Source organism: Heloderma suspectum, chromosome 2, assembly GCF_057233095.1.
Source record: "Heloderma suspectum isolate Gila_16-S chromosome 2, 16-S_ref, whole genome shotgun sequence".
Lineage (NCBI taxonomy): Eukaryota > Metazoa > Chordata > Lepidosauria > Squamata > Helodermatidae > Heloderma > Heloderma suspectum.
The window spans coordinates 225822749-225849258 of NC_139459.1; the positions used below are offsets into that span (position 1 = coordinate 225822749).

At 42.0% G+C, this 26510-nt stretch overlaps 3 protein-coding genes across 6 annotated transcripts in view; 2 read left to right on the top strand and 1 right to left on the bottom strand.

Moving 5' to 3' along the window:
• Positions 1–4864: 4864 nt before the first annotated feature.
• On the top strand, positions 4865–18834 carry ADPRM (ADP-ribose/CDP-alcohol diphosphatase, manganese dependent). Of its 3 annotated transcripts, none has more exons than XM_084838315.1 (4): positions 4865–4938; positions 7174–7805; positions 10203–10319; positions 12153–18834. In XM_084838315.1, the coding sequence occupies exons 1-4, from the start codon at positions 4898–4900 to the stop codon at positions 12461–12463; spliced, it is 1101 nt and encodes a 366-aa protein (XP_084694441.1). In that variant the 5' UTR covers positions 4865–4897; the 3' UTR covers positions 12464–18834. The 3 variants fall into 3 exon arrangements, with proteins under 3 accessions (XP_084694441.1, XP_084694443.1, XP_084694442.1); XM_084838317.1 differs by lacking the exon at positions 4865–4938 and adding an exon at positions 5231–5405; XM_084838316.1 differs by lacking the exon at positions 4865–4938 and adding an exon at positions 5231–5288.
• Positions 13600–21771, bottom strand: TMEM220 (transmembrane protein 220). Of its 2 annotated transcripts, none has more exons than XM_084838318.1 (6): positions 21595–21771; positions 19731–19760; positions 18329–18389; positions 17460–17583; positions 16531–16590; positions 13600–14155 (listed from the first exon to the last, which is right to left on the bottom strand). In XM_084838318.1, the coding sequence occupies exons 1-6, from the start codon at positions 21733–21735 to the stop codon at positions 14023–14025; spliced, it is 549 nt and encodes a 182-aa protein (XP_084694444.1). In that variant the 5' UTR covers positions 21736–21771; the 3' UTR covers positions 13600–14022. The 2 variants fall into 2 exon arrangements, with proteins under 2 accessions (XP_084694444.1, XP_084694445.1); XM_084838319.1 differs by having other exon boundaries at positions 20092–21771.
• A 130-nt stretch (positions 21772–21901) lies between these two features.
• Positions 21902–26510, top strand: part of MAP2K4 (mitogen-activated protein kinase kinase 4) — an 83004-nt gene continuing 78395 nt past the window's right edge. Inside the window, exon 1 of the mRNA XM_084838310.1 lies at positions 21902–22212. The gene's annotated coding sequence lies outside the window, so the exon portion shown is untranslated. The remainder of the gene's footprint in view (positions 22213–26510) is intronic.

A 26510-nucleotide genomic window follows, 5' to 3' on the forward strand; every position in this document is an offset into this window, starting at 1 on the left:
GGGAAAGGTTACAATATCTGGGCCTGTTTAGCTTAGAAAAAAGGTAAGGGGTCACATAATAGAAGTGTACAAAACTATGCATGGTGCGGAGAAAGTGGATAGGGGGACATTTTTCTCCATCTCTCAAAATACCAGAACCTAGGGTCATCCCATGAAGCTGATTGGTGGGAGATTCAGGACAGATTAAAGGACGTTCTTCACACAGTACACAGTTAAACTATGGAATTCACTCCACAAGATGTAGTGATGGCCAACAATTTGGATTGCTTTAAAAGGGGATTGGATAAATTCATGGAGGAGAAGACTATCAATGGCTACTAGTCCTGATGGCTCTATGCTACCTCCAGTATCAGAGGCAGTGTACACCAGTTGCTGGGGTATATGAGGGAGGGGGTGCTACTGCATTCACATCCTGCTTGTGGGTTTCCCATGGGCAGCTGGTTGGCCACTGTGAACAGAATGCTGGACTAGATGGGCCCTTGGTCTAACCCAACATGACTTTTCTTATGTTCTCACCATCCCAATGGATGTACTGTAATAGCTGCTGCAAGCCTAAACTTCAGTAAGAAATAATCTGAATGTGACAAGGTCATTAATAGTTCTTTTAAAAACAACAACTACTGCCCAGTTAAGTGGGAACACCCTTTTAACCAATTAAGAGGTTTTAAATCAATTATTGTAACTGATTAATCAATTAAATATTGCAGCCTAGTTTTTAAACATTTAAAATTGCAATAGCTCTGCATGCCAGTCAGTGGAACTGAGCATTGGGAGGAGGTCTGAGGGGCCTGTTTAAGCAAACTGATGTTCTGCTGCAACTTTTAAGGAGTATTTTGTATACGGATTTTCGGCTGGAAATCCAAACCAGCCTAGGTCTCACTTCAAACCTGTAATACTGACTACAATGCACCCACCAATGGACTGCATTGGCATTCACAAGGCAATGTTTTTAAGGATTTAAATACTTTAAAAATAACATATTTCCCCATGAAATAAGATCTGAGCGAAAGAGAGGATAAACTCCTGTCCTTTTGGTTCCGGGTGGACCCAGTGCTGCTCAGTCATCGCCTCGCTACAATCCTCCATTTCTCCCCCTACGCTTCCTACCTGCAGCTCTCACATCCAACCCAGGGGAGAGAGAAAAATAGTGTCAAAAAGAACCAGGAAGTTTACTCTTCAGGCAATTAGATTGTGACTCTAAGATTGTCCCAAGGATGCAATCCCCACACACACTTACCGGGGAATAAATTCCATTGAACTCAATGAGGCTTACTTCTGAGTAGATATGTATAGGATTAAGCTGTAAAAGGCCACATCATGAGAAGACAGGATACTCTGGAGAAGATGCTGATGCTAGGGAAAGTGGAAGGCAAAAGGAAGAGGGGCCGACCAAGGGCAAGATGGATGGATGATATTCTGGAGGTGACGGACTCCACCTTGGGGGAGCTGGGGGTGGCGACGGCCGAGAGGAAGCTCTGGCGTGGGCTGGTCCATGGAGTTACGAAGAGTCGGAAGCGACTGACCGAATAGACAACAACAACAAGCTGTAAAAGACAGTTTCCAGAGGGATAGTCTTATTAGCCTGTTGGAACAAAAACCACAGAGAGCCTTGAGGCACTTTAATTAATTTAAAGTTTCGTGGGCTGTAGTTCTCAATGGAGTGTTATCGAGAGTTCCTGGTGTATATACAGTACATATGGAGGAGGTGGTGGGGAGAATTGTAATTTCCTTCACACCTCAATATTTGCCATAAGCTATGCCGTGCAGGGCCACCCAAGACGGAGAGGTCATGGCAGAGAGTTCTGACAAAATGTGGTCCACTGGAGAAGGAAATGGCAACCCACTCCAGGATTCTTGCCAAGAAAACCCCATGGAACCTATCACAAGGCTAAAAGAGATGACGCCGGAAGATGAGCCCCTCAGGTCGGAAGGTGTCCAATATACTACTGGGGAAGAGCAGAGGGTATTTCCAAGTAGCGCTAGAAAGAGTGAAGCGGCTGGGCCAAAGCCGAAAGGACACTCAGCTGTGATTGTGTCTGGTGGTGAAAAGAAAATCCGATGCTGTAAAGAACAATATTTTTAGGAACCTGGAATGTAAGGTCAATGAATCAAGGTAAGCTGGAGGTGGTCAAACATGAGATGGCAAGATTGAACATCGACATCTTGGGAATCAGCGAACTAAAATGGACAGGCATGGGCGAATTTAATTCAGGTGACCATCATATCTACTATTGTGGGCAAGAATCCCTTAGAAGAAATGGAGTAGCACTCATAGTCAGCAAAAGGGTGGGAAAAGCAGTACTGGGGTACAATCTTAAAAATGATAGAATGATCTCAGTACGAATCCAAGGCAAACCATTCAACATCACAGTAATTCAAGTCTATGCCCCAACCACTGATGCCGAAGAAGCTGAGGTTGATCGGTTTTATGAAGACCTACAACACCTTTAACACCAAAAAAAGATGTCTTCTTCATCATAGGGGACTGGAATGCTAAAGTAGGAAGTCAAGAAATCACCGGGATAACAGGCAGGCATGGCCTTGGTGTACAAAATGAAGCAGGACAAAGGCTAATAGAGTTTTGCCAAGAGAACACGCTGATCATAGCAAACACTCTTTTCCAACAGCACAAGAGACGACTCTACACATGGACATCACCAGATGGTCAATATCGAAATCAGATTGATTATGTCCTTTGCAGCCAAAGATGGAGAAGCTCCATACAGTCAGTAAAAACAAGACCTGGAGCTGACTGTGGCTCAGATCATGAGCTGCTTCTTGCAAAATTCGCCTGAAATTGAAGAACGTAGGGAAAACCACTAAACCATTCAGGTATGACCTCAATCATATCCCTTATGAATATACAGTGGAGGTGAGGAATAGATTTAAGGGATTAGACCTGATAGACAGAGTGCCTGAGGAACTATGGATGGAGGTCCGTAACATTGTTCAGGAGGCAGCAACGAAATCCATCCCAAAGAAAAAGAAATCCAAGAAAGCAAAGTGGCTGTCTGATGAGGCTTTACAAGTAGCTGAGGAAAGAAGGGAAGCGAAAAGCGAGGGAGAAAGGGGAAGATATATCCAACTGAATGCAGAGTTCCAGAGAATAGCAAGGAGAGACAAGAAGGCCTTCATAAATGAACAATGCAAGGAAATCGAGGAAAACAACAGAATGGGAAAGACTAGAGATCTCTTCAAGAAAATTGGAGATCTCAAGGGAACGTTTTGTGCAAAGATGGGCATGATAAAGGACAAAGAAGGCAGGGACCTCACAGAAGCAGATGAGATTAAGAAGAGGTGGAAAGAATACACAGAAGAACTATACAGGAAAGATCTTAATGTCCTTGATAGCCATGATAGTAATGTCCTTGATAGCCATGATAGTGCGGTCACTGAACTTGAGCCGGACATCCTAGAGAGTGAAGTCAAGTGGGCCTTAGGAAGCATTAGTAACAACAAAGCTAGTGGAGATGACAGTATTCCAGCTGAGCTATTTAAAATGCTAAAAGATGATGCTGTTAAAGTGCTGCATTCAATATGCCAACAAATTTGGAACACTCAGCAATGGCCGCAAGACTGGAAAAGGTCAGTTTACATTTCATTTCCAAAGAAGGGCAATGCCAAAGAGTGTTCAAACTACCGCACAATTGCGCTCATTTCACATGCCAGCAAGGTGATGCTCAAAATCCTACAAGCTAGGCTTCAGCAGTATGTGAACCGAGAACTACCGGAAGTACAAGCTGGGTTTCGAAGAGGCAGAGGAACTAGAGATCAAATCGCCAACATTCGCTGCATCATGGAGAAAGCAAGAGAATTCCAGAAAAATGTCTATTTCTGCTTCATTGACTATGCTAAAGCCTTTGATTGTGTGGATCACAACAAACTGTGGCAAATTCTTAAAGTGATGGGAGTACCGGACCACCTTACCTGTCTCCTGAGAAACCTGTACGAGGGTCAAGAAGCAACAGTAAGAACCGGACATGGAACAACCGAGTGGTTCAAAATTGGGAAAGGAGTATGACAAAGCTGCATATTGTCACCCTGCTTATTAACTTCTATGCAGAGTACATCATGAGAAACGCTGGGTTGGATGAATCACAGGTCGGAATTAAGATTGCTGGGAGAATTATCAACAACCTCCAATATGCAGACGATACCACCCTAATGGCAGAAAGCGAAGAGGATCTCAAGAGCCTCTTGTTGAGGGTGAAAGAGGAGAGTGCAAAAGCTGGTTTGAAACTCAACATTAAAAAAACTAAGATCATGGCATCTGGCCCTATCACTTCCTGGCATATAGAAGGGGAAGAAATGGAAGCAGTGACAGATTTTACTTTCTTGGACTCCAAGATCACCGCAGACGATGACTGTAGCCATGAAATTAAAAGACACTTGCTCCTTGGGAGGAAAGCTATGGCAAACCTAGACAGCATAGTAAGAAGCAGAGACATCACCTTGCCAACAAAGGTCCATCTAATCAAAGCTATGGTTTTCCCAGTAGTAATGTATGGGTGTGAGAGCTGGACTATAAGGAAGGCTGAGCGCCGAAGAATGGGTGCTTTCGAACTGTGGTGCTGGAGAAGACTCTTACGAGTCCCCTGGACTGCAAGGAGGTCAAATCAGTCAATCCTAAAGGAAATCAACCCTGAGTGCTCATTGGAAGGACAGATACTGAAGCTGAAGCTGAAATATTTTGGCCACCTAATGCGAAGAGAAAACTCTCTGGAAAAGACCCTGATGCTGGGAAAGACTGATGGCAAAAGGAGAAGGGGACGGCAGAGGATGAGATGGCTAGATAGCATCACGGATGCAATGAATATGAGCCTGAGCACACTCCGGGAGAGAGCGCAGGACAGGAAGCCTGGCGTGCTGTGGTCCATGGGGTCACGAAGAGTCGTACATGACTGAACGACTGAACAACAACAACCCCACCCTGAATACGTACTGTATATATACCTGTAACTCTCCATAACACTCCATGCATTTGTGAGCAAGGGTAGTTAGTATCCAATGTTAGTCCTACTTAGAGTAGACCCATTGAAATGAATGGGTCTACTCTAGGTAGGACTAACATTGCATACTCCCCCGGTAGTCCACGAAAGCTTATACCAGAGTAAATGAGTTCGCCTTTAAGATGCTACAAGAGCGCTTATTATTTTATTTAATGTGTATGTCTATGGCGGAGGGAGGGCTGGGGGGCGTGGCAAATGAATCCGGAAATGAAATGACGTTTACAGAGATTTTTTTGGCCAGAAAATAACTTTCCCCCGGCATTGTCTCCTTAAAGAGGGGTGAGTAAACCGGGGATAGGGGGAGGTTCTCGTTTCCATAGTGACAATCTGTGCAATCCCCCCCCCCCCCGCGAGGGCAGGGCTCGGCAGACAAATTTAAGGGTTGCGGAAATAGAGGTGTGTGTGTGTGTGTGTGTGTGTATATATATATATGTATGTATATGATCTTAGTTTTTGTAATCTGCGTTGCCGTGGCGGAGGGGCGGCTATCCTTGAATTTAGAGGGCGTCCCAAGAGCCTCTCAGCCCAGCCTGGACGTGGTCAGGGCTGAACTTTGCCTGGGTCTGGTGGCAGCGGGAAAAGGTTCCCAGATCAGCGACTCGGGAGCTTCGTGCTGTTTGAATAAACAGTCCATCCCTTGGACTGCGATGTTCTGATCACCCGGTTGATAATACTTTTATTTATTAACAGCATCTTGGAAGGATATTAGCCAAGACAGACCTTGGAAATTAAGCCTGCAGTCTTACATGGGAATCTGATTCAGTCCAACTGAAATCAGTAGGATTTGCTTCTGAGTAGACATGACTAGGATTGCACTGCATATTGTATTTCCCGAGTAAAGCTGTCATGATTTAGGCAGTTCAGGATCGTTATTATTTTCTGCTGTGAAAACCTGTCAGAATAGAGATTTACTGACCATGCTTGTTAAATCGTTTCGATATGCACCTACCCAAGTCAGAATGCATTCATACCTAATTCATGTTAGCTCACCACTGTCAAAAGTAGTTCAGAGGAGGCTGGGGGATGTTGACCTGGTGTTGAATGGGGTATGGCTACCCTTGAAAGACCAGGTCCGCAGCCTGGGGGTCATTTTGGACTCCCAGCTGTCCATGGAGGCTCAGGTGTCAGCTGTGAGCCGGACAGCGCTGTATCAACTCCATCTGATACGGCGGCTGTGCCCCTTCCTTCCCGACCATCTGCTCCCATCGGTAGTACATGCCCTGGTCTCCTCTCGTTTAGACTACTGTAATGTGCTCTATGTGGGGTTACCCCTGAAGACGGTTCGGAAGGTGCAGCTGGTACAGAATGCAGCGGCTCGCCTGATTAAAGGCAGCTGCTGGCATGATCACATCACTGCGGTGCTGAAGAAGTTGCACTGGTTACCAGTTGTTTTCCGGGCCAAATTCAAGGTGTTGGTTTTGACCTTTAAAACCCTATATGGTTCCGGCCCAGCCCATCTCAAGGAGCGCCTCCAGCAACACCAGACAGGCCGCTTAACAAGATCAGCCTTGGATGGCCTTCTCTCTGTCCCATCAGCCAGGACAGCTAGACTGGTGGGGATGAGGGAGAGGGCCTTTTCTGTGGTGGCCCCCGCTCTGTGGAACTCCCTCCCTAGGGAACTCCGCCATGCCCCCTCTTTAATGAGCTTCCGTCGTGCATTAAAAATGTGGTTGTTCAGGCAGGCATTTGGGGTGGGTTAGGGTATTTTAGAAAATGTTTTTATTGTAGAATTTTATTGTTTTAAACTGTTTTATTATATGCTGTACATCGCCCAGAGTGGCTGGGTGACCAGCCAGATGGGCGATTAATAAATTTAATAAATAAATAAATAAATAAATAATAAAACAGAGCATTTCTACTAATGGTGGTAGATCTACTCTGAAATAAGATGTTAGAGAATTGTACCCGTGCAGCTCATTCCTATGCATGTTTATTCAGAAGTTCAATGGGCCTTCCTCCTAATCCAAGTAAGTGTACATAGGATTGCATTCTTAATCCAAGTTGTTTCAGTTACTACATTTTATTCTACTAGCCTGCTCAAAAGATTGCTAATGCCCCTCCAAAATTATATCTGAAGAAATCATTCTTATATACTAATATTCATCTTTGTTTCCCTGGCTCTAGTATTTGAACAAAATCAACTATCTTTTTCCCTTTATGCTAGATTCTGGCAAGACATTTGGGCAGCTATGGATAAAGGAGCCACAACAGCAACTTCTGAGGTGCTCTTCTCCTTTGGAGTCATAGCAGATATTCAGTATGCTGATCTAGAGGACGGCTATGATTTCCAGAGAATCCAGAGGAGATACTATAAGCATAGCCTATGCCACCTCCAGAATGCAGTTGAAGACTGGAATGGAACAGAGGTTCAATTTATATTGCAGCTTGGGGACATAATTGACGGCTTCAATGCCCAACATAAGATGTCCGAGAGCGCTTTGGAAAGAGTCATGGAAGAATTTAAGAAGCTCAGAGTCCCAGTCCATCATATATGGGGCAACCATGAATTCTACAACTTCAACAGAGATTATCTAGCACAATCTGCACTGAACACCAAGTACTTACAAGACCAGACTTTACTTAGCAATTCTAACACAGACCAGAGCTCCACCAGAGACACCCCTGCAGAATATTATTATGCTTACCAATTCTGCCCAATGTCTAAATTTCGATTCATTCTCCTTGATGCTTATGATTTAAGTATTCTGGGCAGGGACACGTCTACCAAAAAGTATCAAGATTCTCTACATCTACTGCGAGAAAAAAATAAAAATGAGGATCTGAATAGTCCACGAGGTACTGTATTGTGCTGAGCATGGCTATTGCATATTTCCAGAAACACACTGAAGGTAACATCTGGCCTTGTGCTAGAGAGAGGAACTTGCCATTCAGGAAAATGAACATGTCTGCATGTATTCCTGTGACCTATATGAATGGGGGGATCAAGGCCAAAGAATGTTTACTTTTGAATGGCTGATTTTCTGTGCAGAACGTTAAGCTGGGCAGTGGGCAAGGCTACATAATTACGGCATTTTTGTAATCCCTGAAGGGGAGAGAACTCTCCAATCGCAGAGTCTTTAAAAGTGTTTAATGCCTTGATGTACATGGTATGCTCTGTATGACTGTCTGTATGAAAATATGCTTATATGAGAGTAAAGATAACATTTATTCAGATTTGCAGCAACAGGAAATTAAGTGATTTCATTACTCCTTCCAAATACAGATGGGATGTGGGGAAAGGCCATTGTTTTCTGGATAGGAATTGCAGGTTCCCTGTAATTTTTTTATTTATTTCATTTCTATACCGCCCAATAGCCGAAGCTTTCTGGGAAGTTCACAAGAATTAAAACCACAAAGTACAGCATAAAGCAATATAAAATATGGAAGCTTAGAACTACAATATAAAAGTACAGCCAGAATAAAACCTAGCAGCAATGCAGAGATTTAAAATACAGATTTAAAACAGCCAAGCTAAAAGACTAATGTGCTAAAGTGCTGGGAAAATCAAAAGGTCTTCACCTGGCACTGAAAGGAGTGTAACATAGGTGCCAGGTGAACCTCTCTAGGGAGCTCATTCCACAGCCAGGGTGCCACAGCAGAAAAAGAAGCCACCTGCCTCACTTTCTTTGGCAGGGGCCCACAGAGAAGGACCCCTGAAGATGATCTTAGGGTCTGTGCAGGTACATATGGGAGGAGGTGATCCTTCAGATAACCTGGCCCCAAGCCATTTAGGGCTTTGAATGTTAATACCAGCACTGTTTCACATGTTATGGGAAAAACAAGTTATTTGGCCACGTTTCCACAGCAAATGCCAGTAATGTGTGCAGTGGAGATGCGTGGTAAACAATTGTCTATAAGCTGCAACTGATAAAGGCTCCAAGGCATCTGCCTACTGCATGTTTTTAGCCACACGGCTCCTCTTCAGACGTAGCTATCATCATGGAGATACAAATGAAAAAACCACCATCAAATTAAAGATTTCACTGGTGTCCAGACACTTGACCATAAAAATCACAGATCCGGCACTTGCCAGTACCACCATAGCATAAAAACATGGATTCAAAGCTTGGCACTTCATGATATTTACATAGGATGCCAATAAAACCACCACAAGATCACAGAACACATCAGTGTATCCAAAGCGGACCTATGATTTGATGGGGGTTTTGAGGGGATCCCTTGTAAAAATCATTACGATCCATAAAGATCTGTGCCTTGGACCCATGTTTTTATGCCAAGAGAGCACTGGCCAGTGCCAGAAATTGTAATTGTTGTTGTGCAGTCTATAGATGCCAGTGTAAGCTTTAATCTGATGGTGATTTTGGAAGAATTCCATGTAAAAACCAGGCAAATTTAAGAAGTCGTTTTAATTCTGTTGGATCTGACTTTTCTCAGATCCCCTGGAGAAGCAAAGATTGTGTGTGGGTGTGCATAGGGTGCTCTTTTGGAGGTTCTAAGATGGCCACCACCTGCCATATTTTTAATGGTACATCCTGTAAATATTGTAAAACAAAGCTTACTCTTTAATCCCTTCACCTCGGCCCATGAGACTAATTTCAACCCTTTATAGTCAAACATAGCCTTGCTGTGACACACGTTTATGAAGTTAGCTTACTCTGAGGACCTCATACCAGTTGGTCATGTAAGATCCCATTCAATAGACTTCCATGCTTATCTCTAGGCATCTTAGATTTCTGAAGTTATCACACAGGGTTTCCACACTAGTCCATTTCAGAATTTGGAGTCATGCTCTAAGCTACTGTGTAACTGGCAAACCCATTTCTTCCATTCATAACAATTCATCCGTTTCTGAAAAAATGCTTATGGATTTTAAGGGAAACCTTTGCTTTTTATGCAAAAGAGCTGAGGCACAAGTAATTAGGATGGGATACAACAGCAAAATGTGTAGAAACAATGACCAGCGAAGCCCAATTTTTCTTCATGCTAATAACAGAAATTTCTATTTTGTTTATCTTCAAAGAAGGCAAAAGTATTTTTTACTGATCTATAAATATTGCCTTAAATTGTTAAAAATATTTATGAACTGGGTTTTTTTTCAAATAGCAGGTTAACTCAAAGTCCCCATAAGGAGAAAATAACTATTTCTCCTAAAGTATAGATTTGAAAACAAAGCATAATTAGTTTATTTGGTGAAATTTTTGATTGGTTTTATTTTTGTTTCTTTTTTTACAGGTCTTCCTGAATGTCAGTTTGTACAGTTCAATGGAGGATTCAGTCAAGACCAGCTGAATTGGCTTGATGAAGTTCTTACACATGCTGACAAAAATCAAGAGAGAGTTGTGATTGTAGGTAAGCACTTTGAATGCATCTCAACTGTTTTTAACTGTTGTAAATGTGTTTTAATTGTGTTTAGTTTTTGTGCCTTGAGCAATTCCTTTTTTGGAAGGGAAAAGTGGGGAGAAAATTTATTAAATAAATGTTTGAGAAGGTACAAACTATCTGAACAGATCTGAGATCCTGTTTTTACAATTCTGACAAATCCCATAATGCCATTTTTCAGATCTTATCCACACACCCCAAAATTGACCTTGGAGTGAACTCAGTTCAGTTACTTACACAGGAAAATAGTAGTCTGAGTTGGCTCTTATGTGGGCCGGATCCATTTTCAGGATGGGTTGAGATGTACAGGAAAAGCTACTGCATGCAAACTAAAAATGCATCTTGCTGTTCAACCAAGGTGACTGCTTAGCCACACAGTTAGCTGCAACATGAATTGAACTTGGTACACAGCCAGATCGAAATGTTGTTCTTAAAAATCAACCCTCTCTTTGGTAGGGCATGTAAATGAGAGATTCTGGAGAGAATGGGGATAGCTTTTGGTGAAGGGGGCAGGCAAATCAGGTTCCTGCACATTTATATATTGTGAAATCCCTAGAACACAAATGGCAGAACTGTTCTTGGAACAAAATGCCATCATGAGGGGGTTGTTGGGTCATCAGAATTAGAGAGGTAAGAATCAGGAGAGTTATCTTCCTCTCACTCTAGTGCATTAGCTGATGCATGCCTAAAGTCAAGTAGTAAGTTTTGATCACAACACTTTGCTTTTGATAAACCACACTCTGGCCCCATCTGTCAGCCAGAAGACTAAGGGCCTCTTGAAAGGTTGCACCCTGTGCCTCCCAGGAAGAACATTGCAGCAAGGGGGAGTCCTTTCTGGCCCTATCCATTGGCCTGAGGAGCAACTGCAGGGAGCTTGCTTTCCCCCTCCCTGTCAGAAAGAACACATGGTTCCAAGTGCTAGCCACCCTGGGACCACAGAGTTGAAGGGAAATCTACTCTGGCCCCATTCATTGACTAGAGACTAAGAGCTGCTGATCTGTGTGTATATTTGTTTATATTATTGCAATCTGTTGTAAGCTGTTTTGAGGATCACTCCATTGAAAGGAAGGTATAAATCTCCAACATAATAAGAAAACAAAACACTGAGCCCATGTCTGTACTGATCTCATGAACCCAAGACGGAGAAGCAATGTTCCAGTTCTGCTTTAATTCTTTCAAGCCCAGCAATGTGCTTGAACTGTTTCCCAAAAATAAATAAAGGGCAATAGGACAAAGTTACTTCTATTTCTTCCAGCTCTACTTCTACTCACAAAGATGCCTGAATGGCTAGAAGAAGAATAAATTAATACTAATTATATTGTAGGTATAGTATGTGTGTTCATGTGCAAGTATTCCTTACAATCACTATATAGTAAGGAACACACATACATTAGTATTATTCAAATATCAGATCCTATAAGGAACACACTGCTAAGTATCCATAGTACAAGTGCATCACAGTCATTATTTCAGTATTTTTACAACTATCCTGCAAAGGATTCCAGTATTATCATCCCCAGATTACAAATTGAAGTCTGAACATAAGAAACAGTGGCTTTCCAAAGACTATCTAATGAACTCATAAACGACCTAAAATTTGAATGAAGGACCTCCAGCTCAAACCACGCTGCCACAACTAGTTCCAAATGCGGAGAAAACTAAATCCTAGCATATAGCAGTATGCCTATACAGCCATTTTTTGCGGAAACTGCTAAATTCTGCAGAACTTTATGCAACTGTAGAATTCAGAGCTGTATGACAATTGTACATGTTCATATTTTGAGTTTCTCTCTTCTGTTGCAGGGCACCTACCCATTCACCCCAATTCTACAAACAGTATCTGCCTTGCTTGGAATTATAAAGATGCCCTTTCTGTGATCCACTCACATAAATCTGTGGTGTGCTTCCTTGCAGGCCACCTCCATTACGGTGGTTATTGTTTAGATTCTCATGGAGTCCATCATCTTACTCTTGAAGGGATTATAGAAACTCCTCCAGAAAGCCAAGCTTTTGGAAGTATATATGTCTATAATGACAGAATGGTATTAAAAGGAAGAGGAAGAGTTCCAGATCGAGAGATGCATTACAAAGATAATAACTGCTCTCTGTTTTAAATTGTAATACTGTTTTATGGTCTGGATAGGAATTGCTTTACACTTTTCTTAGTTTAAAATATTTTTAGTTATTGGTTTGAAAATGTTTTTATGTTATTTATATGTTTTGATAGGTGGCATATCCATCTATAAATAAATAGGCTGTAATACCATGTAATGTACTATGGATTGTGCTGAAATAACCATTTGCATTGCTCATTGCAATGTGTTATACCCGTAGAATGGGGCTTTTACATTCAAGCCGGACAGGCAAACTAAATGGCAGCACTGGCTCAGTGATGTGAAGGGTAGAAAGTAATCAATTACATTTATATCGGCAAACTTGAAATAAAACTAATTAGCTGAGCTCCTTCTATTTAAAATGTGAATAATTGTGTATTCATTCCAGTGTGATCATCTTCTTGTATTTTAAGGTTGAGCCTAAAACGTGATTCATATATTTTTACTGATCATATGTCCAGCATTAGTAAACCTGCAGCTGGGAAACTGGCTGGTTAGTTCAATCAATATGTGAAATTCAGTTCTCTCCCTCACACACCCCGCTCCCACCTTCAAGTTACACGGTAGCTTCTGCTGGAGAAGAAACTTTCTGGTAAGAACTCTAGTGACAAATTCTATTGTCTACACAGTCTCCAGATAGGGTTTCAATTACATCAAAACATAAAAGTTAAAATTAGAAAATTCTAATTTAACCACTTCTGTAGAGGAAGAATAGAGTCTGGAGAGAGTGCCAAATATCTTACATGGTCCATTCCATTAAAAATGAGATCTCAAATTATCTTCATATTCACTAAGGATTTAAGAATTTCTTGACTAAGGTACAACAAATGTACCTTAAGCCATTCATGATCTTGCTATCATGTCTCAATATGGTTCAGTCTTAAGTCACATCAGTTTCTGTGGTCAATGGCTCACAAAAGAGAAATGGGCCTAGCACCACATCAAAAATGTACTTCTCTAGTTCAGTGGATCAGTTGTTCATTTATGACTAAGTAATGGAGGCTGCATCCAGTGCGACATTCTGTCACAGTCCTGAAGGTTTCAGGATAAAGTAATATGCTACCTAGAAAATGTAAATGGGGTGTGTGGGTGGAGTAGAATTCACGCCAACATCTAGACAGACTGCTCAGAGACATCGTTGTCAAATTACTAGTAGTTTTATTTACATTGCATAAATATACACAGCCATCTCTGCCCCTTCAAGTGTGTTGTGCACCTTCAACAGGAAGTACAAGCCACCCCTAGGCTCCAGCTACTCCCACAGCAACACTTCTATTCAATCTAATCCTTTGCACATATCAAGGACATGTAGTTAACACAAACCTGATCCATGTCTTTTTAATGCAGTTATATCCTTTCCTTGAAAATCTAGGCCAGGATCCAGAGAATTTCATTCTGATTGTCCAGTCTTCAAGAACATAATAGATCATTTAAAACTAGACTCTTTGAGGGAACTAACTGATCTTAGTTACAGCTGTGATTCCTGTTGATTTGGCATCACTGAAGAATCCACCTGGGCCAATGGGCACTAGAGCACTGATTGGTTCATTTTCACCATCTTAAATAACTGTTTTACAGTGAGATGGCCAGGATGCTCGCATCTCTGCATTCATGTAGATGTACAGCCACATTACAAAAGGGAAAAGGGAGAGAAAAACTGCAGTGGCCAAGCGAACCCCACCCAAGGAGTTTCTGGAAGGAAACAAAAGGCAAGAGGTTTTATTGAAAATCAAATCCAGTTAACAGAACTGGACCCGCTCTTGGGTACAATACAAAGTGCAGTGGGTGATCTCTGAAACTGCAGTAGATTATTTGTCTTGTCTAGGGATGAATCAAGGGCACAACTGAGGACAGAAAATAGTGATGTTACAGAAAGTAGTGATTTATGCAAGACAACTTCTGGAAATACGTTACTGTCCTATCAGATCTGCTGTTGAAATTGTGGTTACAAGCAGAACAGAGCAACTCCCCAACTTTATCCTAGTTAAAGTACAACAGGACATTCAATTCTGATTGGATAAAAATCTACTGCAAATAAGTACAACAGCCAATTGTAGTTGAATAAGAAAGTCATTTATATTTATGCAGAAGGCTTTGTATCCATTAATTCTTCTAAGACGGGTTGGGAATCTCAATCAGAGGGCCAAATTCAATTTCGGAGAAGCTCTTAGGGGCTGCATTCTAGTGGTGGGTGGGGCCAAAAATACAAAAAATACCAGCACATTGTAGCTTAAAGTTCTTACTGCCAGTAATTAAGCACTAGGAGAGGCATTCCAGTGTTTTTGAATGGGGGGAAAATCTACACAAAAGCCAGGAAACCACCAAAGGACTGGTGGCTGGGGGAAAGAGGTGGTGCCATTTGGGGATGACCAGACTTGTCCCACGGACCTGAGGTTCCCCCCTCCTGCTCTAAAGTTTTCCTTCACCTGAATGTTTAAAAAAAGATTTTGCTTGAAACCTTATGGGTTAGATCCAATGTTGGCTCAGAACTAGAAAGTGCTTCTGCTTGAGCAAGGTGGGGCACCTGACTTTCGCTGATCCTACCTACTTACTGCAGCCCTCTGTGCCATATCCCATACAGAGAGTATTTGCAATACTCAGGAGCAGCTTTCGAGGAGTACTAGAGGCTGCACTGGGTGGGGGTGGGGACTGGTGAAAATTGGGTGCCCTGCCTTCAGTATGCAGAAGTGGCTCTACTGGATACAACTTTATTGGTTTATTTAATATGAAGCAATCATTCCCCTGTAAGTTGAAAGATGCTTTTTTCCTGAAGTAGGATACAAATGCTGAATTCTAATTATAACTTATACTTTACATTTAAAAAAATAAAGGTAAATGGCTTGTCCACGCTCAGCATGGACTTGTTGTAGACTGCAAACTAAAGTAAAATTGATCTTCCTTCTTTTAAAGAACAACTTTGTTAATTTTCAAATTTGTGGAAATTTGGCATTTTTAGTTAATAAATACCCAAAAACTGCTTATACAGTGGTCATTTTTGTCAATTTAGCCATTTTCCCTTAAAAGCAGCAAGGCCTATTATGATTTATTTTGTATGATCATGTGCATTTTATAAAATGGGGGGCTATTATCAACTCTTAATTCTATCCTTAGTTTCTTTACTAAATCCATTGTGTTCTTAATTTTAGTTGAGTGGCATGCATTATATTTATATGTTGCAATTTGGGTTTTATGTATATTTGAGAAGAAAAGCTAACAAATGTATTGCTTGGTCTTATGTGAGTTGAGCTGTGCACTAGTGAAGCTTGTGGAGAATGGACACACTAAATGGGTGCTAAAAAACCTCATGAAGACATCCCTAAGAATGTTCAGTTCTTGTCTTATCTGGAAAATGCAAGGGGAAGAAATTTTATAGCATTAACCAGCAGCTACTACCAGCACCTCTTACAACAGCATGTATGTGTATATAAATGTATATATATGTGTGTGTGTGCATTTGTATATGTGTTTAGGTATGTATATATAGAGATAGATTTTTAAAAGCTATTTTTAAAAGCAGTTGTTGCATGACTTTCAGATTACATGAAAAGCGGCAATTTGCCTTATGCTATTCTCTTGAACCACTGTCTTTGCCCTCCTCTCCTTTATTCTTAACTTCTCCTCAGTTGCCATTTCAAAATGAAATGAGGCTGTGGACAAAGCCTTTCCCACTGCAAATATAGCATTGATACTCAGGGGATGGGTGCTTCACAAGTTACTGAGTGGTGGTAGGGAAGTTTCTGTTTATCGAGTATGTGTGAATATGATAAGCACAGTAATATGAGCAAGGAAAGATGTGTGTTTACCTCATGTTTTCAGAGCAGTTTCTCGCCTCCACACATTAATGGAGTTTATTGTAGAGAGATACTGAGGACAAATATAACTTGCTTCTCACTTAAAACATTAAGCAACTCCATGTCCCAGGTTAGTATGAGACTACCAATCTGTAGCACGGCATTACAAAACCAGTCATCTTGAGGGGGAAGGCTGCAATATATCTCACCAGAGCAAGCATATGACTTCCATGCATCATAAGCAGTAAGTTGAAATAAACAGGTTAACATACTCACTTGGCTGAACTACGACAAAGGCTCATCCAGACTGTGACAATCACCAGACCAAATAGCTCCCTGTTTTAAACAAATATGACTGTAAATTATACAAATGTATGTCCATAAAATTAATATGCAAGGAATCTCAGCAAAGAGCAAGAAGAAATAAATTTGCTATGAAGAGTATCACATCATACTTTATTTGGAGCAAAGCAAGCAAGTTCTCACAGCTACCAAAGCACTAAGCCTAATCCAGCATCATTAGCTCAATAACTGTACAAACATAATGGAGGAAGGAGAAGAGGGAAGTGTTGCTACAGGGGAAAAGAGGATTTGCTACATGTTAATAATTCGGAGTTGCTCTAGACCCACAATTTGATTAGAGAACACAAGAAGCTTCATGTCTAGTGAGGAGATGGGGTATTTCACTTGGCATAGGAACTATCCAATAGGGGCCAGTTGTTGTCACATCAAAACATACAAATCTATTTTAGCAGGACTGGTCATATCCTGGGAGCTTGTCTTGGCACCTCCAGGGTAAAGAGTGAAGCTAAATGGAAACATCCAAAACTGGTTTGATTAGAGACCATGGCAGGATGTGAACAATGAGCACATGCACCATAAGCAATTACAATACTACAATACCATTTCCATTGTTCTGTATGCAGCTTGAGTGAGGTCAGAACATAGGAAAATATAAGGGAAATCTTCTGGAATTTTTTTCATTAAGTATCCTGATATGCAGCCACATCTCTATGGGATTTGCATCAGGGATTTCAAAGTTTTAAGTCCATGCTTGTGGGATTGTTTGTTTGCCTTCCACTTACTGCTTCTTTAGACCTATCCTTAGGATCTCATGAGAATCCAGTTGCTAGGGACAGGAGACCTCTGGTTATCATGAAAGGCTAGTAATATGGAATTGGTGCAGAAAATATCTCATTACTAACCTGCCTTCTTCCTCATGTAAGATGTTCTTTTGAGCATTAGCAACCAAAGAATATCCCAAGATAGCTGAACCCACAACACAAGCAGCTGAATGTAGATCAGATAGACTTTTCCACACAATGTTATCTAGAGAAAGTGATGAGTCATTGGAACAAATTACAATAGAATTTTTATATGGAGTTCAGTTTTCTTAGATGATCTCTTCAAAGGCCTTTACACAACAATAGAGAATAAGGAATCGCCAAATCAGAGAACAAGAGGAGAGGTTCTTCATGCAGGTATAAAATGTCTAAAAAGTCTAAATTTAGCAAATTGCTAACATATGTGGGCAATTATGCTGCAGAAAGCAGTAGAAACAACTAGCACATCACAGTAGTTCCAGTTGTGACTTAAAAAAAATAATTGGTTAGGATGTAAAGTCTTGGAGAAAGGATATGGTAGAATTTATCATTCCAAAGAGAGAGAGAGACAGAAAGAATAAGAATAGCAGAAGATAATGTGTTTCAGAAACACAGAACAGGAACAGCACAAGGGTGATGGTGAAAAGAAAATGGAAAGGAACTGGCATAAAATGAATTACATCTAACAAAGGATGTTTCAAAAACTTAGAGTTCCCAGCAAAACATTAGAAGAGTATAAGACTTCTGACCAGCAACTTTCACTGTTCAGTATGCCTGGTAGTACTTTAGCTTAAATAAATGTTAAATAGTAGTGAGAATGTGGTTTAGCGGTCAGTACAGGTAAACTATTAAGAGACAAAGGCTTGTTTTTGAATTATAACCAAAATTTATATAAAAGGGGAGGAAGAGATGTGTGGCCAAACTCTGTCAGGGATTGGAAGAGGATACTATTTAGGATACCAATACTATACCTGCAATTGGTGGATTAAGGCTGACAACTAGTGTGAGAGCTGCAGGCACAGAGTAGGCAACCTGAGTGGAAGATATAATAAATCTACTTTGTAGAAAATGAAGGCAGGAGTAAGAATAAGCCAAAATATCCCATCCAGATCACTGGAACAATAAAGAGGAGCTGATCAGAGAACTGGCGTGAAGTCCCAAGGTAACCACAGCAGGAGGTATAGGAAAGGAGTGGATGCTTGCCTTATTGGAAGAGACAGTAGTAAAAAACCCTGGAAGACAAGGAAGCATAATTTGTGCATATAAGGCCCTGTGGATTACAAAACTACTCAAAAAGGGAAAAGGGTCCGCTGAAGAATTTGTCCATATTGTCACCACCAATACTAATACAACGATGCAGCCTGATGAGATGATTGCAGGTGAGATGGTTACTGCTGGTGAATGATTTGTCTGTCTGGGAAGGTAACTGTTCATCCTGTTCTAGGTGGGCTTGCACTCCCTCTAAAGGAGGTTTGCAGTTTAGGGGTGCTCCTAGGTTCAGCTTTGTCACTGGAAGCTGAAGTGGCCTTTGTGGCACTGAGTACTTTACACCAGTTGAAGCCAGTAACACAGCCTGACCACTGTTCTTGCTCTGTAAACTACAGATTTAGACTGCTAAAGTATGTTGTACATTGAGTTGCCTTTGAAGACTGTTCAGAGTGCAGTTAGTTTAGCATCCAGCTGCTAAATGCAATCAGGTGATGGGAACATATCTCATAGTGCTTAAAAACTACTTGTCTCCTGGTCTGTTTCTGCACACAGTTTCAAGTGCTGGTGCTTGCCTTTAAAGCACTAGACAGCTTGGGACCTGGGTACCAGAAGTATCACCTTCTCTAATACAAGCCTGCGTGTACACTGAGATCATCTTTGGAAATCTTCTGCCAGGTGCCATCTGAAGTTAAGGAAGTGATGACAAGGGAAAGGGCCTTCTCAGATGCCTGTGAAATGCCCTCTGTTGGTGCCGACTCTGATGTCTTTCCAGCATCAGTGGAAGAACTTTTTATTTTGTCCAGGTCATTAAACTCTTAAGTTTATTGTGCTGCTGCTTTTCTCTGCCTTTTGATTTTATTGTTTTGTTACCTCTTATATTGTCTTATTTCTAAGCTGCTCTGGAAATATTTATGTTGAAGAATTGCATATACATTATTAAAATAAATAATAACATTCATAAAGTGATATGTTGGAACACAGTGTTAGTGAACAGTAGTCCAAAGCCAATGGCAAAGAGCCTGGAGTCAGCACTGGAAAAATGCTGCAGACAGATGACAGGGCATGAGATTTAATGGGACCTCCCCATTAAAGTTAATGGGATAGACATTTATGCCAGTGCTAAATTCTCCAGCACTTGGGAGTAGCCTCTAAATCTATACTCACTATCCAGAGTCCTGGATCAGGGTCGTTGACCTGCAAAAAAGAAGGCAGGAAACATTGCCACAAACTCTGATATAAAATGTACATAACATAAAAATCTTAACATAAAAACATTTAAAAACTGATCCACAAGTCAGTTAGGCCCCAGTATTCTTATCAAAGACTCCAGGTTAAATGGTTTGAGAACTTGGGGTTTTTACTTCATCCTGGCTGAAAATAAGTGAAATGGTTACTGCTGGTGAGTGATTTGTCCAAAAGGAGCAACTAAGAGCAGAATATCTGTGCAATTCTGCAATTTTTTAAAAAGTACATATATACAGCACTCAGCCTATCTGTTCACACATGAAGAGCACTCAGTACATACCCTCACACACATAGTTGGCTTCCCCTGCTCCATCCTTGCAGGAAATACTAGAGATCTTTTCTCACTTCCAAAGAGTGGAGGGAAACTGCTTGGGCACAAGGAATGGCTATAGTACTACAGTAGTATTAGCCCTAATGCAGCACTGGTATACACTGAAAATTGTATAAATGTAATGGGCCTGGACACAAGGTTGCCTGAAGCCTTGCTGTGATAGAAAAAGCATTTTTCCCCCTTTTCTTAATTGCAGATATTTATTTATTTATTTATTTATTTATTGCATTTATACCCCGCCTTTCTCCCTCTCGCAAGGAACTCAAGGCAGCTTACATTATCCTCCTCCTCACCGTTGTATCCTCACAACAACAACCCTGTGAGGTAGGTTGGGCTGAGAGTCTGTGACTGGCAAAGTCACCCAGTGAGCTTCCATGGCCAAGTGGGGACTAGAACCCGGATCTCCCGGCTCCCAGTCCGTCACTCTCACCACTACACTACACTGTAGTAACGTACAAGTCTATGGAGTGGTGAAACTGACCAGTTGATGATCACAAGCAGCTTCTAGGCTAAATAAATTTAACTAAGGGAAACATTGAGGGGGGAGGCGGAATGATGTTCTTGGAGTCTGTGCATTGCTGAGAGGGAGTTATGTAAGTACATAGGAGATAGATAAATATCTACTTCTGAATGTAATTCAATGTGATGGTAATTACTTTTAAAGCCCTTAGAATAAAGCTTCTTGGAAGCCCCCCCACACAGAGAGTGTGTGTACACTGTGCCCCTTTGGATGTAGTTCAGTAACTAGTCTTGCCAGAAAGCTTCTTAAGACACAATCCTATGCATGTTTAGCCAGAAAAAATTCCTACAACTCCGAGCATCCCTCCAGCCCAGCCAGTGATGCTGCCTGGACCATGCTGGAACTTGTAGGGCTTTTGTGTCTGGCTAAAGATACATAGGAGTGCGTCCTTAGGGTACTAGGGATAAGTGACCAAGACCTCAATTTCCTCACGTCTGCTGTGAAGCCCTCTTTGCAACTCTCCCAGCCCCCGGGAGGGTTTGGCTTTGGGTTGAGTGAGAGCAAACAGCGACCCTCAGGGGACCAGGTTTACCACTTTTGCTCCCTGCTGTAACCGTTCTCCGCCTCGGTACACTTCTTTCCTTTCCCACCAGCCTTCTTCCCCACAGCCCAGCGCCCTGACTCTGTACGTCGGTCAGCAAACTCCTCTTACTGGGCGGCTGGGAAATCGAGTGCCCCCATAAACAAACCACCTTCCGCTTTACGGATAGCCCTGCTTCGCTGCGGAGACGAGCCCGCAGCCCGCACTCCCCCTTCCGCGTACCGCCACTTTACCCTAGCCTGCTCCCGAGTCCCACGACGGCTGCCAGCGTCCTTCTCTTCTCCCACCTGCAATCTCTCCCCGCACCGCCTCACTATACACGCGCGCGCCACCGGCGGGTTCTCGCATGCTTTTCTAGCTCACCCTACCCCCAGCACCGTGCGACCCCGACCTGAACGACCCCAGCCAGCCCGAAGAAGACGGCCATGACCAAGTTGCTGAGTCTCCAGAGCCGGCCGGCGCCCGAGGGAGGAGGAGGAGGAGGAGGGGGAGGAGGAAGGGGCCGCTTAATGGTCCCAGTCGAGGACTCCATTGCACCGCCTGCCTCTCGCTCGCCCCGCTCGGAGACGCGGCTAGCCCGCCTCCCTTCCCCTCCGGCCCCAATAGAGACGCTCGGCCTCAGGCACGACCTACGCTACACGCCCACCCCACTCCCGGCTGTGGCGATTTCGGACGCCGCCCAGCGCCCCCAGCTCCCCACGAAGGGGGCAGGGCAGTTGCCGACTGTCTCTCGCTCAACGCAGGGAACCATTCAGCGGGCCCAGCCCCCGGCCAAGAGGCGGGGCGACGCAGCCATTCCGTGCAGCGGCTCATCAGACGTAGCAGCGCGTTATTGGCAGGTAGCTAATTTGGTGGCCCTCTTCGGGAGCTTCTATCAATACAGAGTAAGGGCTTGGTGGCTGCAAGAAAGGAGATCGCTCTGCCGGCCATCTGTCAGAGCTTCCGCTGTTTTGAAGCTGACCTGGCCGCATCTTCCGTTTCAAGCCAGCAGAACTTCAGCCTTAACTGGGTAGGTGCCTGCAAGGGTTCTCTGAAATCACTCGGCTAGCAGCAAATGAAGCTGGTCGTAGGATCACAAAAAGAACTGTATGAAGATGCGGTGAACCCAAGACGGGGTAATATTTTGCGTGTTAATTTACAGCAATGTTTTATTCCCGTTATTTGGATTCGCAGCACGTTATTTATTTTCATTTTGCTTCCAGCAGGTCTGTCAAATGACACCAGGGCATATCAGCAAGAGGCTGGTTTATGCTGACACGAGCTTTTTCATACACAAACCCAATTAAAGATGCTTCCTGCAACCTTTGTTTGTATATTCACTTTTAAATTCTTGCCTGGATTCCAGCTATTTTGGAAGATTTTGCCAATTGAACTGGAAATACACACCCTGATCCAAAACACATACTGATCCCAAGAAGACATGTTTGTTTATTTAAAACATGTATACACTACCCTTCAGCAGAGTTTTCAGGGCAGTTTACAAAAACATATTACTTGGAAATAAGTTATTAGAATAAACAGGGGTTACATCCAAGTTGAAAATTTAGAAGCAAAGTATTATATGTGCTTAATTCAAATCAATGGGAAGTTTATGGTTAGAAACAGATACCATATAAAACAAGATCACATAAATTTGTGCTATGTTAATTTGAAGGAATTACCAATTTGTTTCCAGGCTCAATTCAAGGTGCTGCTGGTTTTGATCTTTAAAACCCTTGGGACACAATCCTATGCATATTTTGACAGAAAAAAAATCCTACAACTCTCAGCATTCCCCAGCCAGGATGGCTAGTTGGGGAATGCTGGGAGTTGTAGGGCTTTTTTTCAGTCTAAACATGCATAGGATTGTGCCCTAAAGGGTTTAGGACTAGGTAATCTGAAGGACCATCCTATACCCATACATACCTGCTCGGGATCTAAGAGGAGCCTCAGAAGTTCTGCTCTCTGTTCTACCAGGAAAGGTCAAGTTGGCAGCCACCAGGGAGAGAGACTTTTTAGTGGTCATCTCCCCATCTCTGCAGAATTCCCTCCCTAGAGATCTTTTTCAGGCATCCTCTTTAGTTGTTTTTAAATGGTATCTAAAACTCATTTGTTTCACTTTAGACTTCCCTGTTTAACTTTTTCCTTTTTAATGTTTAATCCTCCTTGGACTTTTATGCTTAAGCCTCACTGGTTTGATCTCTCTCATGCAGACCTTAGGTTGTCTTTTATCTGGCATTTAGGTTTAATTTGTATGTTCTATTTTTATTGTAATTGTTTTTATCTATTTTTGGAAGCGGCCTTGTGAGGACAGGGTATAAATATTTAAATGAATGAAATATAAGTAAATATGTTGTGGTCACATTTGGAAGTCTGTGTACAGTTCTGTTTCCGCATATAAAAAAAAGATATAGTAGAGCTGTAGGTGTAGAAAAGGGGAACCAAAATGACCAAAGGGTTGGACCACCTTCCCAACAAGGAAAGGCTAGAAGAGCTGGGAGTTTTAATTTAGACAAACAACAGCTAAGGAAATATATTGTAGAGGGTTACATATACATTGTATAGGGAAAGTGGATAGGGAGGAAGTTTTCTGTCTCATAATACTAGAACTTAAGGAAATTGATAGACAGTAGATTCAGGATAAAGAAAATACTTCACAGAACACCTAATTAACATAGAATTCAATTGCCACAAGATCTGGTGATGGCCACTGAATGAAATGACTTTAAATGAAGATTTGACAAATTCACCAAGGCAGATGGATTTATCAACAGCTATGGACCGGGCGCAATCCTATCGGGATAGGTGGCCACCTCCAAACTTGGAGGCAAACAACGCAGACAGGATCTCCTCCACACTTCAGCCACCCTGCATTTACAGCCAATTTCGGCTGCCTTGCTGTGGGACCTCGGACTGTGGGAAGCGGCAGTCGGACGACACGTAGGATGTGTCGTACCAGCATTTCTGACTTCCCCGCCCCGACATGCCCCCATGAAAGCCCTGTTTTTGTTGCTCTGCGCTTCTCTTCTGAGCACAGAGCGTGGGGCTGTTCCACGCTGCCTATCAGGCAGCGTGGGAGGGGGTGGAGGTCAGTTCTCAGGGAACCAAGCTCGGAGTGCGGCCATAGGATTGCGCCCTTAGACATGATAGCTAAATATTATTCGATGCCACTTTATTACTATTTGCTTCCAGACTATTAGAGCACAATGAGAATAGTGTGAACTTGATCAGGGAAACCAAAAAGCTATAGTGGGAAACTGTGTTAATGTAGTGAAATGGACTAAACAAAGACATGCTGTTCTGATCAGAGCATTTGCAATGAATTGCTACATTTCCTATCTTGTCTTAGAGCAGTATTCTGGGTTTGGCTTTTTGTTAAGCATTCTGGGAACTATAGTCCACTTACATATCTGTTAGGACAATTTCCCAACATCCTGTGAAGTCAAGACAGTTTACTATTAGATGGATTATTAGTATGGGAACTCCAGAAAAGAGTAGGCTCACAAGAAGAAACAAGAGATCAGGGTAACTAATTTAGGAAAAGAAGGTATGATTCTTTTCCTAGGCTCAATTCTAGGCTAGGGATATTTGGGGAAAGGAAAACAGATGGAATGTGGATTAGGCATTGGCACCATAAGGACGATAGCAAAGGTACTGAGGAAAGTCCGAGAACAGGGACTTTGGAACTGGGGTTGATGAGATTCGGTATGTTGAGCTGAACTGTAAATTAATGGAAATAGAAAACAAGGAAAATTGGTGCTAGAAGAACCTGCTCTCCTCCCATGGGACTAAAGAAGTAACAGGGATAAACATAAAAGAAGGAGTGGGGGAAGTTGAAGTTCATTTGAACAAAAAGTGGAAGAAATGGGGTAATTCAGAATTTAATGGAGGGGCCTGGAATGGAACAAAAGAGCTTCAGCTATTGGGCAGTATAGAAATGAAATTAATAATAACTATCAATGAGAATTTACGAAGACTGCTGTCCTTATTTTTAAAATGTCAGCTGTATTTGAGAGTATCAGGAAAGTCAGGGCATGTGTGAACATACACTTCATTACTCATGCGATTTTTCTTCCAAATACTACTTGTAGTTTAACTATTTGTGAAAATGTTACAGAACATGAAACCTTCAAAGAACAGATATGACTCATTTACATAATGTATTGCCATTCAAAGTTGCATCATAGGAAAGAATCCTGTGATGCAACCTTGCATTTGTTGTTGTTCAGTCGTGTCCGACTCTTCGTGACCCCATGGACCATAGCATGCCAGGCCTTCCTGTCCTGCGCTCTCTCCCGGAGTGTGCTCAAGTTCATATTCATTGCATCAGTGATGCTATCTAGCCATCTCATCCTCTGCCGTCCCCTTCTCCTTTTGCCTTCAGTCTTTCCCAGCATCAGGGTCTTTTCCAGAGAGTTTTCTCTTCGCATTAGGTGGCCAAAATATTTGAGCTTCAGCTTCAGGATCTGTCCTTCCAATGAGCACTCAGGGTTGATTTCCTTTAGTATGGACTGATTTGACCTCCTTGCAGTCCAGGGGACTCCCAACTGAGATCATTCATTCCATTGTAATCAACACATTTCAAGGTCTAATGTTTTATTATCTAACTGGAAAGGATTTAGAATTGGAAAAGGCCTAGAAGTTAAGAAAAGAATGAGTATTGTGATCACAGGGAAAAATTAGAAAGACAAGGGAAAATATTCTCCATAATCACTGAGGCTAGGAAAGAAGCAAGAGATTTAAAATACAAGAGAATAGTGAAAATACAAGAAAATGCTTCCTATAAAAGCAGTTAGAGTACTGGAACAGGGCGCATAGGAAGTCTGTGAAATCCTCTGTTGTAAAGTTTTCAAGAAACAAGGGGGATCTTATTTATTTATTTACAAGGGACTTACACTTTGCTCTTCCAATGTAGACACAATGCTCAGGGTAGCTTACAAGTTAGAATCAAACTACATCCTTAAAATGTAAACAGTGTAATAAAGTTAAATACAGACACAGCAGCTAAAAACAGCTTTAAAACAAGGGATTGGTCCACTAAAATTTCTCAGTGTCTGCTTGGATAAAAACATCTTAACTATTGCTTTTAAGATATTATTTAAGTACAGGGTATCTTCATTCCAGGAAACAGGTTGGGTTAGATGATCCATAGGGCCCTGCTAGTTCAGTTTTTGACATCATGTTTATCTTTTAACAAGACTTTAAACTGGTGATGGCTCAAAACTTAAAAGATACATACATTTTTGGGAAGCAGAAGTGGTTATCTATTTGTAGTTGTTGTTCAGTCAGTCGTGTCCGACTCTTTGTGACCCCATGGACCATAACACG

What these genes read in the sequence shown, in the direction of transcription:
- ADPRM (XM_084838315.1), top strand. Translation starts at nt 4,898, where the DNA reads ATGACTGAACGACTGAACAACAACAACCCCACCCTGAATAC. An exon ending in AACAACCCCACCCTGAATAC is followed by an intron (nt 4,939 to 7,173) that starts GTACTGTATATA and finishes CCTTTATGCTAG; the next exon opens with ATTCTGGCAAGACATTTGGG. An exon ending in AGAGAGAGTTGTGATTGTAG is followed by an intron (nt 10,320 to 12,152) that starts GTAAGCACTTTG and finishes CTTCTGTTGCAG; the next exon opens with GGCACCTACCCATTCACCCC.
- TMEM220 (XM_084838318.1), bottom strand. Translation starts at nt 21,735, where the DNA reads ATGGAGTCCTCGACTGGGACCATTAAGCGGCCCCTTCCTCCTCCCCCT. An exon ending in CTGATCCAGGACTCTGGATA is followed by an intron (nt 18,390 to 19,730) that starts GTGAGTATAGAT and finishes TCTTCCACTCAG; the next exon opens with GTTGCCTACTCTGTGCCTGC. An exon ending in TTACATGAGGAAGAAGGCAG is followed by an intron (nt 16,591 to 17,459) that starts GTTAGTAATGAG and finishes TGTTTAAAACAG; the next exon opens with GGAGCTATTTGGTCTGGTGA.